General features: G+C 34.3%; 1 protein-coding gene across 1 annotated transcript; it reads left to right on the forward strand.

Annotated features, from left to right (window-relative positions):
* Window positions 1-14802: 14802 nt before the first annotated feature.
* On the forward strand, window positions 14803-15967 carry LOC133329496 (uncharacterized). Its single transcript, XM_061537968.1, has 2 exons — window positions 14803-15697; window positions 15762-15967. The coding sequence occupies exons 1-2, from the start codon at window positions 14803-14805 to the stop codon at window positions 15965-15967; spliced, it is 1101 nt and encodes a 366-aa protein (XP_061393952.1).
* The last annotated feature ends 203 nt before the right edge of the window (window positions 15968-16170 follow it).

Here is a 16170-nt window from a genome sequence, read left to right on the forward strand (position 1 = left end):
GCGTGTGTGTGTTTGATCACATACATTGATGTAAAATGTATGGAATTATGATGATTGTCGCCGGTTCGCTGTATCTGTGATTCATTATATATTTTGCAAGGGTGTGTGTGTGTGCTTGTTTGTCTGTCTGTCTGTTTGGTTTGAAAAAAAACTTTGTTTGCCATTGCATTCAATGGAAAATGAATGTCGCGGGACGTTTTACTGCGTTGTATTTACCTTGACAGGATAATTCACAGTTATTAATATAAATAACAATTCTCTGTGTGCATGTAATGGTGTACATATTGTTACAAGTAACAGATATTGTGTTGCTGTGTGTGTGTAAAATTTAAAAAAAAATGTAGAGGGACTAGGCAGTGGAACAATTGTCGGGCAATAAAGTCTAAATAATCTGAAAATAGGTAGGGTATAACATCAGCCGAAATTTTAAATGTAAATGTAGACTATAAAAAACATCGTTCAATATGGTCCTATTTTACTTGGTCCCACTGTCTTTTGACCCAATTTGTATGACGAATTCCATAAACATATTTTTTTATTTTCCAAAAAAATAATTTTGTGGCCCATGGTTGTATGCCAAAACAAAAAGCCATTGTCTCCAGCTAAGGACATCATATGTTGGGACATAATATTTTTCACACACAAATACATCCATACCCATACTCACACTATCACAGCAATTGGCCACCAGTAGCTATTATAAAACGCACACATACACTCGCATTTACATATCTACAATTACATTAATATTTATAATTATTTTTTGGGTAACGGCAAAAAGGTATTTCATCTTTTATAACATTTATGACAACAACAACAACAACAACAGCGATGGAAATGGAATACAACAACACCAGTGGCAACAAACAAATTGTTGTTGAAATTAACTTGCATAACTGAAATGCCGGAATTGCAAATGACACAATGAAATAAATAATTACAAATGGAATGAAATGAGCGGCAGCACATTTGCAGGTGAATTAAAAAAAAAAATTGAGCTGTTACAATTTTTTTTATTTTAATTATGCAACGGTGATGGACGAGGGAATATATGTATCTGTTGGAATAATTTAAAGGTTCATAAATTTAAATTAAATTATTAAAAGCAATAAATTTAATTTATTTTATAAGCCAGTGAGCGGAGCAGTATAGTCATACGGGGCCGACCATACGATACCCTACATAACTACCACGGAACTCTAACTTTCGGCGGATGTTTATTCCGAGCCTGGGCAATATTTTGTGATATTTGCAGCCTTTTACCCGATTAGAGGTCAACAGACAGCACCTCTTCCTTACACTGACATATATTCCGAAATATTACTAATATTCATTATAGCACTTCAAATTACTTGTCCAGATTCCCTTCACCGTGTGTTACGATGTCCGGCTTATAATCCAGTCCAGTACACTTCATCCCAAAATTATTATCTGAAATTTTTATCCGAAAATTTTAGACGTTGTCCTTGACCTCAACTGGAATCTCATGGAAAATTTCAAAGCGATCAGCGCTATATTTCCGCCATCTAGTGTGGTAATGGACTACTAAATAATATCTGGGTATGTAAGCACCTGTAAATATTTAAGTGTAACTCCTACATCCCAGTACATACGGCACTACAATTAGTATATCCAAGAGGTCAACTACTCCTCTTGGATATGCTATCAACTTCTCGGGTCTATTTCCTTCGGGGGCAAATATATACGCTATAGAATACAAATTTTGTAATTTTTCACACAAAAGTCGGGGTCCATTTGACCCGCTAAATATTGACTAATCTTTATCAAAATGTTCTGGCCATAATTAAGGCCTCTGTAGCGAGCAGAAAAACGGACAACAACTAAGTTTTTGGTCCATTTCATCCCCTAAATATTAACCGATATTTATCAAAAATAATAGGGGTCTTCATTAGCCAGAACACATCCTACATGCAAAATTGGTCCATAACTGTGGCCTGTATCGTGTTTACAAATTAAAATGACGGACGGACACACATGTCTAGATCGACTAGGCTAGTCGAAATATGACGATCGGTATATTTAAAGGTGGGTCTAGAACCAATATTTGGGGGCGTTACAAGCTTTAGGGGCTGCACAAAGCTATATAGTTGTGTAAGGTATAAATACACCCCTTTTTTGCTATTAAAACCAGTACGGAAAGTTCAAAAGTCGGACGGGGCTGACTATATGATACCATTCACCACTATGGGTACATACAAGAGGGTAATGGGTACATTTTTCCAAAACTTAATACACATCATTCTAGACTTAATTCAGAAAGTTTTGCCAAATTTCGTGCCAATCGGAAAATTTATAGGGTCTGTGGTGCACCATTTACATCAAATCGGACGCAAATATATATGGGAGCTATATCTAAATCAGAACCGATTTTCACAAAACTTAACACACATCATTCTAGTCTTAATTCAGTACGCTATGTCAAAATTTCGGTAAATCGAATCATATATAGGGACTTTGGGCACCATTTACGTAAAATCGGACGAAAATATATATGGGAGCTATATCTAAATCTGAACCGATTTTTCCCGAAACTCACTACTCATCATTCTTAACCTAATCCATTTCGCTATGCCAATTTTCAGGCAAATCAAAAGATATATGGGGACTTTGGTACACCATTTACCTAAAATCGGACGAAAATATATATGGGAGCTATATCTAAATCTCAACCGATTTTTCCCAATTTCAATAGGGTTCGTCCTCGGGCCGAATAAGTGACCTATGCCAAATTTCATCCAAATCGGATCATAAATGCAACCTGTACTTTGTTCACAAAAATACATGTGGGACAGACGGGCGGAGGGACGGTAAACTGTAAATCGACTCAGAAGGTGATTCTATGCCTATTCTCAAAAGGAACCATATGTCTATCTCGTTTTCTTTTGCCTGTTACAAACATATGCACAAAGACATAATTCCCTGTACCACAGTATGGTGAAGGGTATAAAAATTCGATGCCTGTGGACACTGCAAAAATTTGTTTAAAAATCCCTGCCTATGGTCTTAAAAAAAAAACGTTTTTTACCTTCACGCCTGAAGTTTTAATGACTCTCTGCCTCTTCATTCTCAAAGTTTTTTTCACATTCCCTGAATATTTTTTAGATTTCCTTTAAATTTTTTTTGCCACTAAAAAATTGGAATCAAATCTCAAAGGACATTCCAATCCTGCAATCGAGAAATCTTCTGGGCATTCACTTCAATGTTTTATAAACGATTATTAAAAAGCTCTTCAATGTTCAATGAGTATTCTCCCCATTCCAGACGATAATTTCAACTACTTACAGCGAAACAACAATGGAAAAGGCTTTGGAAAAACTATCGACCACAAAGCAGTGGAAATCTTTGCCAAGCAATTTCTTTTATTGTCAATATCATCGGAGGAGGAGGATTCACAAAAATTGGAAAATTTATATGTCTTTTGAGTTTTTGACTTATTGCTCCAACAGCAACAAAGAACACAAGCTATGGCTATCTATAACAACAACTCAAATAATAAAAAATGGCAAAAGAAAAGAAGTTCCCTCTTTAGCCCCTTCCCTTAAGGCACCAACTGCAATCCTTGCTTTTTTGGGTATGCACAGTAAAAAAAGGATACGAAACTAAAGCAAAAAAATTCTGCTGATGATGATGATCATCATCGTGATTGTGATTGCGATTTTAGCTGAATGCTTTGTAGTGGCAATCGAAAAAAAGAACTACAAGTCAAGCCAGGACACTAAAGATGGAGGCAGGCCTCGGGCAAAAATGATTGCAATGATTTGAAAACTATTAAATTGGGCTGACAGCCAAATTCTTCTGCTATATTCAACTGAAGTTCCGTTCGCTTCGCCTCTTCGCCTTCGTCTTTTTCTTCCTCAGCTTGGTGGCTGCTTATTTCCTTATTTTGCGATTCTCTTTGCCACAAAAGATTGTAGCCTCAGTTTATTCTCTTTTCAGCTCATTGTTGCTGTCGCTGACATTTCAAAGATTCGCTAAAGGATTTCTTTTTTTCTGGGAAAACTAAAGAAAAAGATTTTTGTCAAGATTTTTTTTTTTTTTTTTTTTTGCATCCTTTCGAAGTGGGAGGAAGAACGTACTTGGAATGGAATTTAAGGGTCCCAAAGGTTGGGGAGATTTGGGGAATAAATAATTTGTTTAAATAGGGATTTAAAAGATTCAAAAAATCATTTTTTCAAGGCGTGGATTTTTTTAATAATTTTTTTCAAGGACTCAGACAAGGCGTGGATTTTATAAGTAATTTTTTTCAAGGACTCAAACAAGGCGTAGATTTCTTAAATGATTTTTTCAAGTACTCAAACATGGCGTGGATTTCTTAAATAATTTCTTTGAAGGATTCAGACAAGGCGTAGAGTTTTTGAAAAATTTCTTTGAAGGATTCAGACAAGGCGTAGAGTTTTTGAAAAATTTCTTTCAAAGACTCAGGCACGGCGTAGAGTTTTTGAAAAATTTCATTCAAGGACTCAGGCACGGCGTAGAGTTTTTGAATAATTTTTTCAAGGACTCAGATAAGTCGTGGATTTTTTAAATAATTTTTTAAAGACTCTCACAATTGCAAGACTCCTTCAACTTCATTGCAGCCTTTAATGCCTTAAATCCCCAATCATATCCTTATAAACACAAAGACACACAAACACCTTTTTATTATAGCGAAGATTTATTGCCGCGGCTCATGTCCTTAACTTAACAACACTTGCACATTGACACCTTGTAAATCCTTCATTTAATTGTGTTAACCTCAATTTTTTTTGTTGGGATGGCGCATTCGCTGACATGACACTAAATGTCAAAGGAGTAATTTTTAAGGACATTTCGGCCAGTTAATGACTCTGACAACAATGCCGTCAAACATTATTTTTCATTAAGTCGGAAAATTATAGGCGCTGTTTTGTGTTTTGATGTAATGCTGCGGTTCAATTGAGGTTATGACCGAATAACTACAATGGAAGCGAAGCAAATATAAATATGTGATTGAAATATTTAAAAATCGACGCCTCTGCTAAGCCTTGAAACAAAATTAAAAAAAAAATAAAAAAAGTCTTGAAAAAAAATTAAAAAAATCCCTCCCTCTGCTGAGCCTTGAAAAAAATTGAAATATTTTTTTTTTTTTTTTTTTTTTTTGAAAAAATTATTTTCTTTAAAATTGTTATTCTAAAATCTCCGAGAACTACTCAATTTAAAAACTGTTAAAATGTTCTATGTCATCATTACATTATTCAAATTTTGTTGTGATACCTCCCCTCTACGCTCCCCCCTCCCCCTTCCGATCTTTTAGTTTTTCATAGAAAAAAGATTTGTGTTTTGCTTGAAGTGCTCTCTCAACACAATACGAATTACAACTATTTGTAGTAGTAGAACAAGTTTTATTCTTCTTCAGCTTGTTCTTCTTCATTGTCGTCCTTTCTAGTCCTTTCTTGAAGCAATAGGGAAATTGTCGTGGGATCTGCTGTTGTAGTTTGGCTGTTGACGCTAATGTCACCAAAGGCTACTTTACAAAACACAAGCTGCTGGCAGCAACTACTTAAGTTTGCTGTTGCATTGAGCATCCTGGGAGGGTAAGAGGAGGAGCGAAGGATGCAGGCAATATCAACTGGGGATATCGCTTGTTAGAATAAATTGTAAGTAGTTGCAGCTGTAACTGGTCCAGTAAATAAAAACTGAGAACTTAGTTTTGCAAAAAAAAAAAAAAAAAAACACTACCCTCCACAGAAAAGTAATTGGTGCAGAAGTTTTCTTCGTCGGAAGTTTATGTTTTGAGAGGGGGTGACGTGCTGGAACAAGAACAATTGAAATTTATTTAAGATTCTGTATTTAAATAAATTCAAATTTAATAACAACTGTGATATTCAGGCAAATTGCGACAAAGAAATTTGGAGAATGATTTTTTGGAAAATTTCGACATTTTGAAAACCGGTTTCACTTCAAAAAATAATATTAGATGTGGGAATTTAAAAAAAAATTCAAAATGAAATATTTTTTTGTAAATTTTCTTTAAATTTATATTTTATAAATTTCATCACCGGGACCTAGAGACTGAACCCTTATTTCTTATTCAAATGCAATAATCTATGATAGGGTTTTGTTTTTTTCTATTTTCCTTGGCTGGCAAAGGTGTCCGTCTGGCATACTGATTCAACAGACATGTTGGTTTTTTTAGTATTTGGCAGCAGCTGTATCTTAAAATTCATCTCCAGGATATTCAGTGTAGTCCTGTAAATCCCCAAAATATAAATATCAAGAAGTGTGAGCTGCAAATATTGCTTATGAATTTATTTAAATCTTTTATAAATGTTTCAAAATGTATGTTTTTTTTTTGGTTTGGATTTTTGCATTATAAATTTTAAAATAGGGAGACAAAAATGGAGAGATGAAAAATTAAATATATGAAAACAATATAACAAAATCCAAAAAAAAAAATCCAAAATTAAAAAAACTTCTGGTATCAAATAGTAGCAGTGAAGAGGATACCCCAGAACCAATAATAGATAATGGTAGTCAGAATAGCAATCAATCGGCTGAAGAATAATAATCGGCTGAAGCATGGGTACTTGTGCAAGCAGATGAGGCAGCTCTTGGAGTGTTTGAGAGAAAAATTCTCCGAAAGATCTGTGGGCCGATCTGCGTTGACGGTGAATATCGCCGTCGAATGAACCATGAGTTCTTCCAGCTATTCTCGGACTTCGACATTGTTAGACGTATTGAGCTGCAGTGACTACGTTGGCTAGGTCATGTTGTGAGAATGGAAGAAGATGCCCCAGCCCAGAAGGCATATAAAAGCGAATCAGCTAATGGTTCACGCAGAAGGGGAAGGCCACGAATAAGGTGGAAAGACCAAGTGGAAGACAACATTACCGAATATCCTTAAAAATATTTTGGGTCCTTAAAAATATTTTTTAAAAAATCCACGCCTTATGTAGGTCCTTAAAAATATTTTGGGTCCATAAAAATATTTTTTAAAAAATCCACGCCTTATGTAGGTCCTTAAAAATATTTTGGGTCCTTAAAAATATTTTTTAAAAAATCCACGCCTTATGTAGGTCCTTAAAAATATTTTGGGTCCTTAAAAATATTTTTTAAAAAATCCACGCCTTATGTAGGTCCTTAAAAATATTTTGGGTCCTTAAAAATATTTTTTAAAAAATCCACGCCTTATGTAGGTCCTTAAAAATATTTTTTAAAAAATCCACGCCTTATGTAGGTCCTTAAAAATATTTTTTTAAAAATCCACGCCTTATGTAGGTCCTTAAAAATATTTTTTAAAAAATCCACGCCTTATGTAGGTCCTTAAAAATATTTTTTAAAAAATCCACGCCTTATGTAGGTCCTTAAAAATATTTTTTAAAAAATCCACGCCTTATGTAGGTCGTTAAAAATATTTTTTAAAAAATCCACGCCTTATGTAGGTCCATAAAAAATATGTTGGGTCCTTAAAAATATTTTTTAAAAAAATCCACGCATTATGTAGGTCCTTAAAATATTTTTTAAGCAACTGATTGCATTTGTTTTAGTCCTTGAAGATTTGTTTAAAAACCCATAGAATAATAGTGTATCCTTTTTCCTGTGTAACGCCACCCTTTAATTTTTGGATATCTTCCTGTTGAAATCCATGCATAGTTCTTTTGTTTTTCTATTTTGTGTGTGTTTTAGGTTTGTCTAGCTTTTTGTGCGGCATGTCGCCCTCTTACCGGCTTTGAACAAGGATTTGATGCTGAGTTGATGTCCATGTAAAAGTGTGGCTGGCTTTGGCATGCGTCTGCCAGCCATCCAGCCAGCCAAACACCATTCCGAGTTGTTGTTGTTTTTGTCTAACTACTGAGATAAAGCTAACAGAATTCCAGTGGTAATGTCATTGGCAATGGCACTGTTAGCGGTGCTAATGTCTGTTGCATTTGTAATTTTCTGTGCGAAGCAACAAAAAAAATCGCAAAACTGGAGATGGGATGGAAAAGCGTAAAATGAAGCGGTTCCTGTACGGGGTACTACTCTGCTGGTATCCATTCTAACAGACTGTTTTACTTGATTTGATATGCACGAACATTCTTTTTTTGTTTCGATGTTTTTCTTCTGAATGAGGAAGAGATACATGTAAAGAGGATGAAGGGTGATTTGAGTCGCCCCTCCGATCTACGGGCTTAGCTTATTCTGTGGTTTAACTTCTGACAACAATGTTAAGTGTTTGATTCCATTGCTGTCTTTGCTGAATGTTGGTTGGCTTGTGGAATATTTGCATTTGGAATTTCCCCTTTTAGTTTCCTTTCGTTTGGTGATTTCCTCATCCTGCAGTTGGAGATTTTCGAGTTAGGTTCCTTCTTCCTTTGTTGTCATTTGAAATATATTATTTTGTGTTTTTTGTTCTTCGTCTCGTTTCGTCTGTGGAATAATTTCATTTTGTTATGTTATCCTCTGTCTGCCCCTTGCAAATCTCCATCCTTGGCTACCCCTTAGGAATGCAGCACTGATATGCGTAGTTGTTGTTTTTTTGTTTGTCCTGAGATTCCGCTTGTTGGATTCCATTTTTTTTTTCTTGCCTCGCCTCAGATTGTTTTAGCTTTTGTCAAATGAAAAATAAATTAATGTTGACATTTTGCATCCGTTATTATGTCGTCACCAGCATCAGTACCGTCTAACAGCCAGGCAACTAGAAGGGCTGCATGTCTGCATTCCTCTGTATATCCCGTCCGCCCTATCACTCACTCCGTGTATTAATGTTTTCATTTAATTATAATCGCTGATGTTGATGGTGGTTACCTGCTTTTCTTGTTCTTCTTCCTGGAAATCCTTGGTATGGGGAAATTGTTCGGAATTCGTTTGAAATCCACATGATTACAAAATGTGATTTGGATTTTTTCCCTACCCTCTGTCATCATCATCATCGTCCTCATCTACTTGCTGCTCCTGCATACCTGCTTAATATTCAAAAGTGCAGAACACTTCAGATTTCACTCTCGTTAAGCTCTTAGTTTCGGCTGAAATCGTTTCTTTTGTAATCGCCTACTTTGGCGGTTTTTAATTGGATTGCTACAATTCAGCATTAGGAATTTAGGGTGATGGGTGATAACGGATTTTTTGAAGGAAAATTATTCAAGGTCCTACAATAGGCGTGGATTTTTTAAGAATATTTTTTCAAGGCGAAGTTGAGGCGTGGATTTTTTAAAAATATTTTTTCAAGGCGAAGCTGAGGCGTGGATTTTTTAAAAATATTTTTTCGAGGCGAAGTTGAGGCGTGGATTTTTAAGACATATTTTTTCAAGGCGAAGTTGAGGCGTGGATTTTTTAAAAATATTTTTTCAAGGCGAAGTTGAGGCGTGGATTTTTTAAAAATATTTTTTCAAGGCGAAGTTGAGGCGTGGATTTTTTAAAAAATATTTTTTCAAGGCGAAGTTGAGGCGTGGATTTTTTAAAAAATATTTTTTCAAGGCGAAGTTGAGTCGTGGATTTTTTAAATATATTTTTTCAAGGCGAAGTTGAGGCGTGGATTTTTTAAAAATATTTTTTCAAGGCGAAGTTGAGGCGTGGATTTTTTAAAAATATTTTTTCAAGGCGAAGTTGAGGCGTGGATTTTTAAAAAAATATTTTTTCAAGGCGAAGTTGAGGCGTGGATTTTTTAAAAAATATTTTTTCAAGGCGAAGTTGAGGCGTGGATTTTTTAAAAAATATTTTTTCAAGGCGAAGTTGAGGCGTGGATTTTTTAAAAAATATTTTTTCAAGGCGAAGTTGAGGCGTGGATTTTTTAAAAATATTTTTTCAAGGCGAAGTTGAGGCGTGGATTTTTTAAAAATATTTTTTCAAGGCGAAGTTGAGGCGTGGATTTTTTAAAAATATTTTTTCAAGGCGAAGTTGAGGCGTCGATTTTTTAAAAATATTTTTTCAAGGCGAAGTTGAGGCGTGGATTTTTTAAAAATATTTTTTCAAGGCGAAGTTGAGGCGTGGATTTTTTAAAAAATATTTTTTCAAGGCGAAGTTGAGGCGTGGATTTTTTAAAAATATTTTTTCAAGGCGAAGTTGAGGCGTGGATTTTTTAAAAAAATATTTTTCAAGGCGAAGTTGAGGCGTGGATTTTTTTTTAAAATATTTTTTCAAGGCGAAGTTGAGGCGTGGATTTTTTTTTAAAATATTTTTTCAAGGCGAAGTTGAGGCGTGGATTTTTTTAAAAATATTTTTTTAATCATTTGTTGTTCTTTATATAAAATCCTCGCCATTTCCCTAATAACCTTTTTTAATTGATTATTTTCCTCCATCCATACTTCACTTGCTTTGATTCACATTTATTCATTCTGCCCTTTATTTTTTACATTCGATCATTATATTTTCAATAGAAAACTTTCACGCTCAGCCACAATTTTTTTATAACCACTTGAAGAATATCAAAGAGCAATTAGTGGAAAACTTATAAGTCTCACGGATTTGAGTATCCCTTTTTCTGTTCAGTTCAGTTTTTTCCCCACAATAAACTTTATGCTCATCAATGTGGAGCCCCTTCTTTGACATATCCCCCTCTTTCATAAAAACCATGTAAATTTTCTTGTACTTGTCCGCTTGCGAATAAATCTCGTTAACAAAAAGTTCTTTTGAAACAAAAGGAAAAATGCTAAAGAAGAAGAAAATCGAAAACAACAACAATAACAAATCAGTATCCTTGCAAATCGAATTTTAATGACTTTAACATTTATCATTGTCATTTGGATGGAATCTTTTTTCAAAGAAAATTGGTTACTTTGATAAGGAGGGGAGGGGTGGGAGATTGCGGGAACATATTGGTTTTAGTGAAACTATTCAAATTATAGAAAATATTTGTTTTTCTTGTAATCGGGGGCAAAGAAATAAATGTGGAACTATTTTCTAATGCTTTTGGGGTTTATTTACATTTCAAAACGAATATAAACTAACAATTATTTACAAGGAGCAGAAAGGCGAGAGAGTAAACAATAAGAAACGGAAACCGGAAATATGATTTTTTTCCATTTGCTACTGAAGAAAATATTTGCATTTCTTATAGAAGAGAAAAAATGCAAGAGTTTTATAAATGAACTAGTATATACCCGCTACTTCGTTAGCGAATGTGGATGTATTTGAAACCATATATCGACCATTATTAAAATTTTAGAACCATTAATCATTATAGTACGTTTTTCAAATATATCTCTATATCTCAAACTTACACACCCATTCCGACCGCAACAGAAATCTATCTGTATACTAAATTTGGTGTCATTTTTACCCTTTGTACTCTTGTAATACTTATTTTGAAAAAAAATCAAATAACTACCTACTTTAACAAGCATAAGTAGGAATTTCCAACACTTCCCACATACCTTAGTTGGCGAATGTGAGAATAATTTAAACATGTATTAACATATTATGTTATTTTCACAAAATACTGCAAAAATAAATCTGCACATTAATATCGACCATAAATTGCATTCTAAAGGTTCACCCAAATCCGAATTTTACCAAATATGGTTCCATTTAGAACACATTATTTCCATAAGTACCCTCTTCACCATCCAACAAAACTTCCTGCATACCCCGATCCTACACCACCACAATGATTTCAAATAAAATATTTCAGGATTTCAAATCTATTGGTTCACTTACAAAATTATACTAAGTAGTACGAATTTCTGAAACCTCCTTCTTACCAAAAACTCCATCGGTTCACCCACAATTCAAATTGTACCAAATTTAGTACACAGTAGTACGAATTTCTAAAACCTCCTTCTTACCACAAACCTACACCCCCATAGTAATCCTAAATACAAGTTTCAGGATTCCAACTCTATCGGTTCACTCACAATTCAAATTGTACCAAATGTAGTACAAAGTAGTACGAATTTCCAAAACTTCTTACGTAACCCAAACCTTCTCCCCACAGTGAACCAAAATCCAAGTTTCAGGATTCCAACTTTATCGGTCCACCCACAATTCACCTTGTACCAAATTTAGAACACAGTAGTACCAATTTCAAAAAATTCCTACATACCCCAATCCTACACCCACACACTGATCCTAAATTAAAGTTTTAGGATTCCAACTCTATCGCTTCACCCACAATTTAAATTGTACCAAATTTAGTACACTTAGTACAAATATACACCTCAACAGTGATCCTGACCTATTATATTATATAATCGTATTATAGTACGATTTAGTACTTTTGGCACACATATGTAACAAATTTTCAAAACTACGTTCATATCCCAATCCTACACTCCGACGGTAATGTTAATTTCAAATTCCAGGATTTCAGCTCGATTTTAATCTCTAAATTAAATTTGTACCAAATATAGTACCATATAGTACTTTTCGTACACATGAGTACACGCTTTCAAAGCCATCTTCGTTAATAGAACCTACATCTCAACCCTTATTCGCATTCCAAATTTCAAGTTTTTAACTCTATCCATTCACATGCTACGGAATTGTACCAAATTTAGTACATTTTAGTACTTTTCGTATACTTATAGTTCGAATGTCCAAAAAAAAAAACCTTTGCTATATATATTCTACACTCCATCAGTGATCCTCATTTAAAATGTAAGAGTTCTAGCTATACCGGTTCGCCAAATACGAATGGTATCACATTTAGTACTTCTAGTACCTTTGGACCAAGAGTGACCTTCACCCAAAATTTCAAGATTCTAACTTCAGCCGTTTCGTCTGGGCGTTGATGAATCGTTAAATCAGTCAATCACTTTACTCTTTTATTAGTATAGATAATTCAATTTGCTCAAAAAATATATATTTTCATATTTTTGGATTTTAAAACAAATTTTGAAAAATCAGGAAAAAAATATTTTTGCAAGATTTTTTCAATGCACAACTGTTTTTGTATGCTTCAATTAATATTTTTCTTAGTCATAAATATATTTTAAGCAAAACAAATATTTTTATTTTTTTCTTAAAGCCTCAATCTTTCCAACACTTTTTATTTGATCGCAATACGACAATTTTTAACAAAGTTACAGCCATTTAAAGAAACAATTCATTAATTTTCACAGCAATGACTGCAAACTTCCAACCCTGCATTTAATGTAACCACTATCTACCTATCTCGCCCTCCACACTTTACCTAACCAAACGCAAAAATTTCCCGTTACCTACGAAAATATACACGCAAAAATTTCCCAGTTTGTTGTTTTTATAAAAAAAAAAAACAACCTACTATTTTGCAAAAACAAAATACAAAATCCCAAATACAACTAAAATTCTCTTTACCTATATTTATCTCCCAGATAATTGAGTGAGAGAGAGAGCGCAACATCAGACCACTGCCTGCCTTGTTGAGTCCAATGCAAATCTTAGTCAACGTTGGATTTCATTAAAGCGAACAACAAAGTGTCGTTGCTGGTCGTCGAAACGACAACAAAACAATATTCACACGAACAATAATAAATTCGAATAAAATATACAAAAGGTGATTAAAAATTATAAAATGTAATTAATATTAGGGTGTGGTCATTTGTTATTAAATTTTAATTAAATTATTTAGTTGTGTGACACAACAAATTTTATCAACCAAACATTTTGCATTGATTTGACAACGACGGCGGATTGTGTGTGTATAACAATTTTGCTTGTTTGTTCAACAAACAACAACAAAGCACATGAGTGGTGGTTTCTTTGTTATCTGCCCCTCTCTCTCCCGCTCTCATTCATAGTGTTTAGCCAAGTCAATCGTGCATTCAATCATGTTTGGTGTTTGTTTATTTGTTGTCCGTTACCTTTGCTTGGTTGGTCGTTGAGAGCTAATGTGGAGAGTACATACAGTGCACTCAGAGAGTCTCTTCATATGAAGCAACCGGTCTCTGTTGTTGTTGTTGTTTAACCCATCGTGTATTAATGTAGGTTGCTTGAGTGAGTTTAGTTTGATGAAATGTGTTATCAATTTACGTTGAATTTGCAATTAAAGCAAACGAGAAGTAATGGAGTGATTATTGTGTGTTGTCGTTTATTGTGATCAGAAAATAAAAAGAAATAATTAGAACAATAAAAGAGGTAGCGTGGTTTTATATTTGTCGGGATCGGTATCGGTGTTGAGAGTTTCTCTCTCTCTCAGAGGTAAATTGTGAATTGTGTTGGAAAACATTACCACAGGTAGGAACAAAAAAGTACGAAAAGGTACCTGAAATTCTACTTCAAATGATAATAAATCATAATTATCGATAAATATTGGCCAATATTTATACCAGTTATTTGCATAAATAATATATGTTATAATTTAAGCGTAAATGTATTCAAGGGTAATAAAACAATCTAATTTTTGTTTTGGTACGTTTATGTCAATTCGTACCTTTTGTGAACAAAAAGTACGCTTGTTACAAAATTAAAAATAGCGCAACTCTAATTACTCTCTCAAGAGAGAGAAACTCTCAACACCGATCCCGATCCCGACAAATATAAAACCACGCGTACAAATCAAGGCGTGGATTTTTGAAAAATATTTTTTAAGAGTCCTCAACAAGGCGTGGATTTTTGAAAAATATTTTTTAAGAGTCCTCAACAAGGCGTGGATTTTTTATAAATATTTTTTAAGAGTCCTCAACAAGGCGTTGATTTTTTATAAATATTTTTTAAGAGTCCTCAACAAGGCGTAGATTTTTTTATAAATATTTTTTAAGAGTCTTCAACATTTTCTAGGTTTAACGCAAGGTGTGAATTTAAAAAAAAATTTAATTGATTTTTTTTAAAAATAATTGTTTTTTTCAAATTTAACACAAGTCGTGGATTTTTTTAAAAATTAAAAAATCTTTTTCCAGATTTTTCTTTAAATAAATTTAAAGAAGAATGACCACCCATCCCGACAGCCATTCCGGGGATTTAGAATTAAAAAATCTCCTCACTTCGTGGCATTTGGAGCATCACTACAATCATTTTCGGGAACAAAAAATCACTCTTCAAGTTCTGAAGATACTCAAGCCACAACATATTGAAAAATTATTTGCAAATCGTCCATTAGGTGATCAGGTCATGTTCGAACATCGTTTGAACATATGGCAGCAGCTGCAGCTGTTAGATGATACACCGAAAGCTTTTCGAAGCCAAGTTGTACCAATTGCTATAACAGAAAATCGAACGAAGAGATTGAAACCAAATGAAAGTTCTCAAGAGTTGGAGGTACATGATTATGATGATACCGAAGATAATTTACAAGATATGGATGACAACACAACAAATGTATCCAGGCCTGAAATGTCGTCGTCAGCTGTCAGACGTTCTTCATCCACCACATTGCCAAAAATTGCTAATGTGGCCAGTGAAAGCTCTGCGGCACCACTCCCATCAGTCTCGACGCCTTCTGATATGGGGCCCACAAACTTTTCACCATATTCCGTCCGGGATATTCTAAATTCTACCTTTGAGGGTAAGACCCTCATAAGTTATTACCAGCAACATAAAATCTTCCTAGAGGATCACCGTACCACTTTATTGAATATATTAGCCCGCCATATAGATGCCAATGAATGCAAGCTAACGATGAGCCAAGCCACCAGTATGGAAAAACAAATTCTCGAAATGTTTCCCACCGAACGGGAGGAATTCTATCGAACGGGTAGAAGGGGACGTCTCTATAATAAGATACATAATATGAAAAGAATCCATAGGAGACTAAAACAACAGCAACAGGTCGAGGAGTCGGAATCGATTTCGAAACCAGCATCACCTTCGGATGGTGCAATAAGTATATGGGGAACCTGGAATCTTTGAGATTTTTTTTATTTTCATTTTTAATATTTTTTTTCCAGAGAAAGAATGCATTGTGGAGTTGAATGAGGATCACATGAGATTTAGTGCGCACAGCCATGAGGAGCGTATGGAGTTTTGGAATCGTACACAAGCTATTCGTTTTCGGGATATTGATGAAATTGAATCGTTGCAGGATATTTTAAATAAATGGCCGGAATATAAAAAGTCCGAGGCCAAAGACTATGTAAGTATCGGAATGGGCTAGGGCAAAAACAAATTGAACTGAAATTTCGGAATCTATAAGCCATGAACTTCCAATTAAAGGTTAATCGATCTGAGTCCTTCTACTTTTTTACTCAAAATTATTTTCCAATAAAAAACGTTTTCTGTTTCGTTTTCTAGGTCAATTCGGATTTCATGGTCAAGTTTCCCCACGCTACAAAATTTTCGGAAATTTTCTTAAAAAAT

This window comes from Musca vetustissima, unplaced genomic scaffold (assembly GCF_032173495.1).
Source record: "Musca vetustissima isolate MV318-11 ecotype Yass unplaced genomic scaffold, APGP_CSIRO_Mvet_v1 utg31086, whole genome shotgun sequence".
In the NCBI taxonomy this organism is placed as follows: domain Eukaryota; kingdom Metazoa; phylum Arthropoda; class Insecta; order Diptera; family Muscidae; genus Musca; species Musca vetustissima.

Coding starts and splice junctions, on each gene's coding strand:
- LOC133329496 (XM_061537968.1), top strand. CDS start 14,803: ATGACCACCCATCCCGACAGCCATTCCGGGGATTTAGAATTAAAAAAT. Junction 15,698..15,761: donor ACCTTCGGATGGTGCAATAA/GTATATGGGGAA, acceptor TTTTTTTTCCAG/AGAAAGAATGCATTGTGGAG.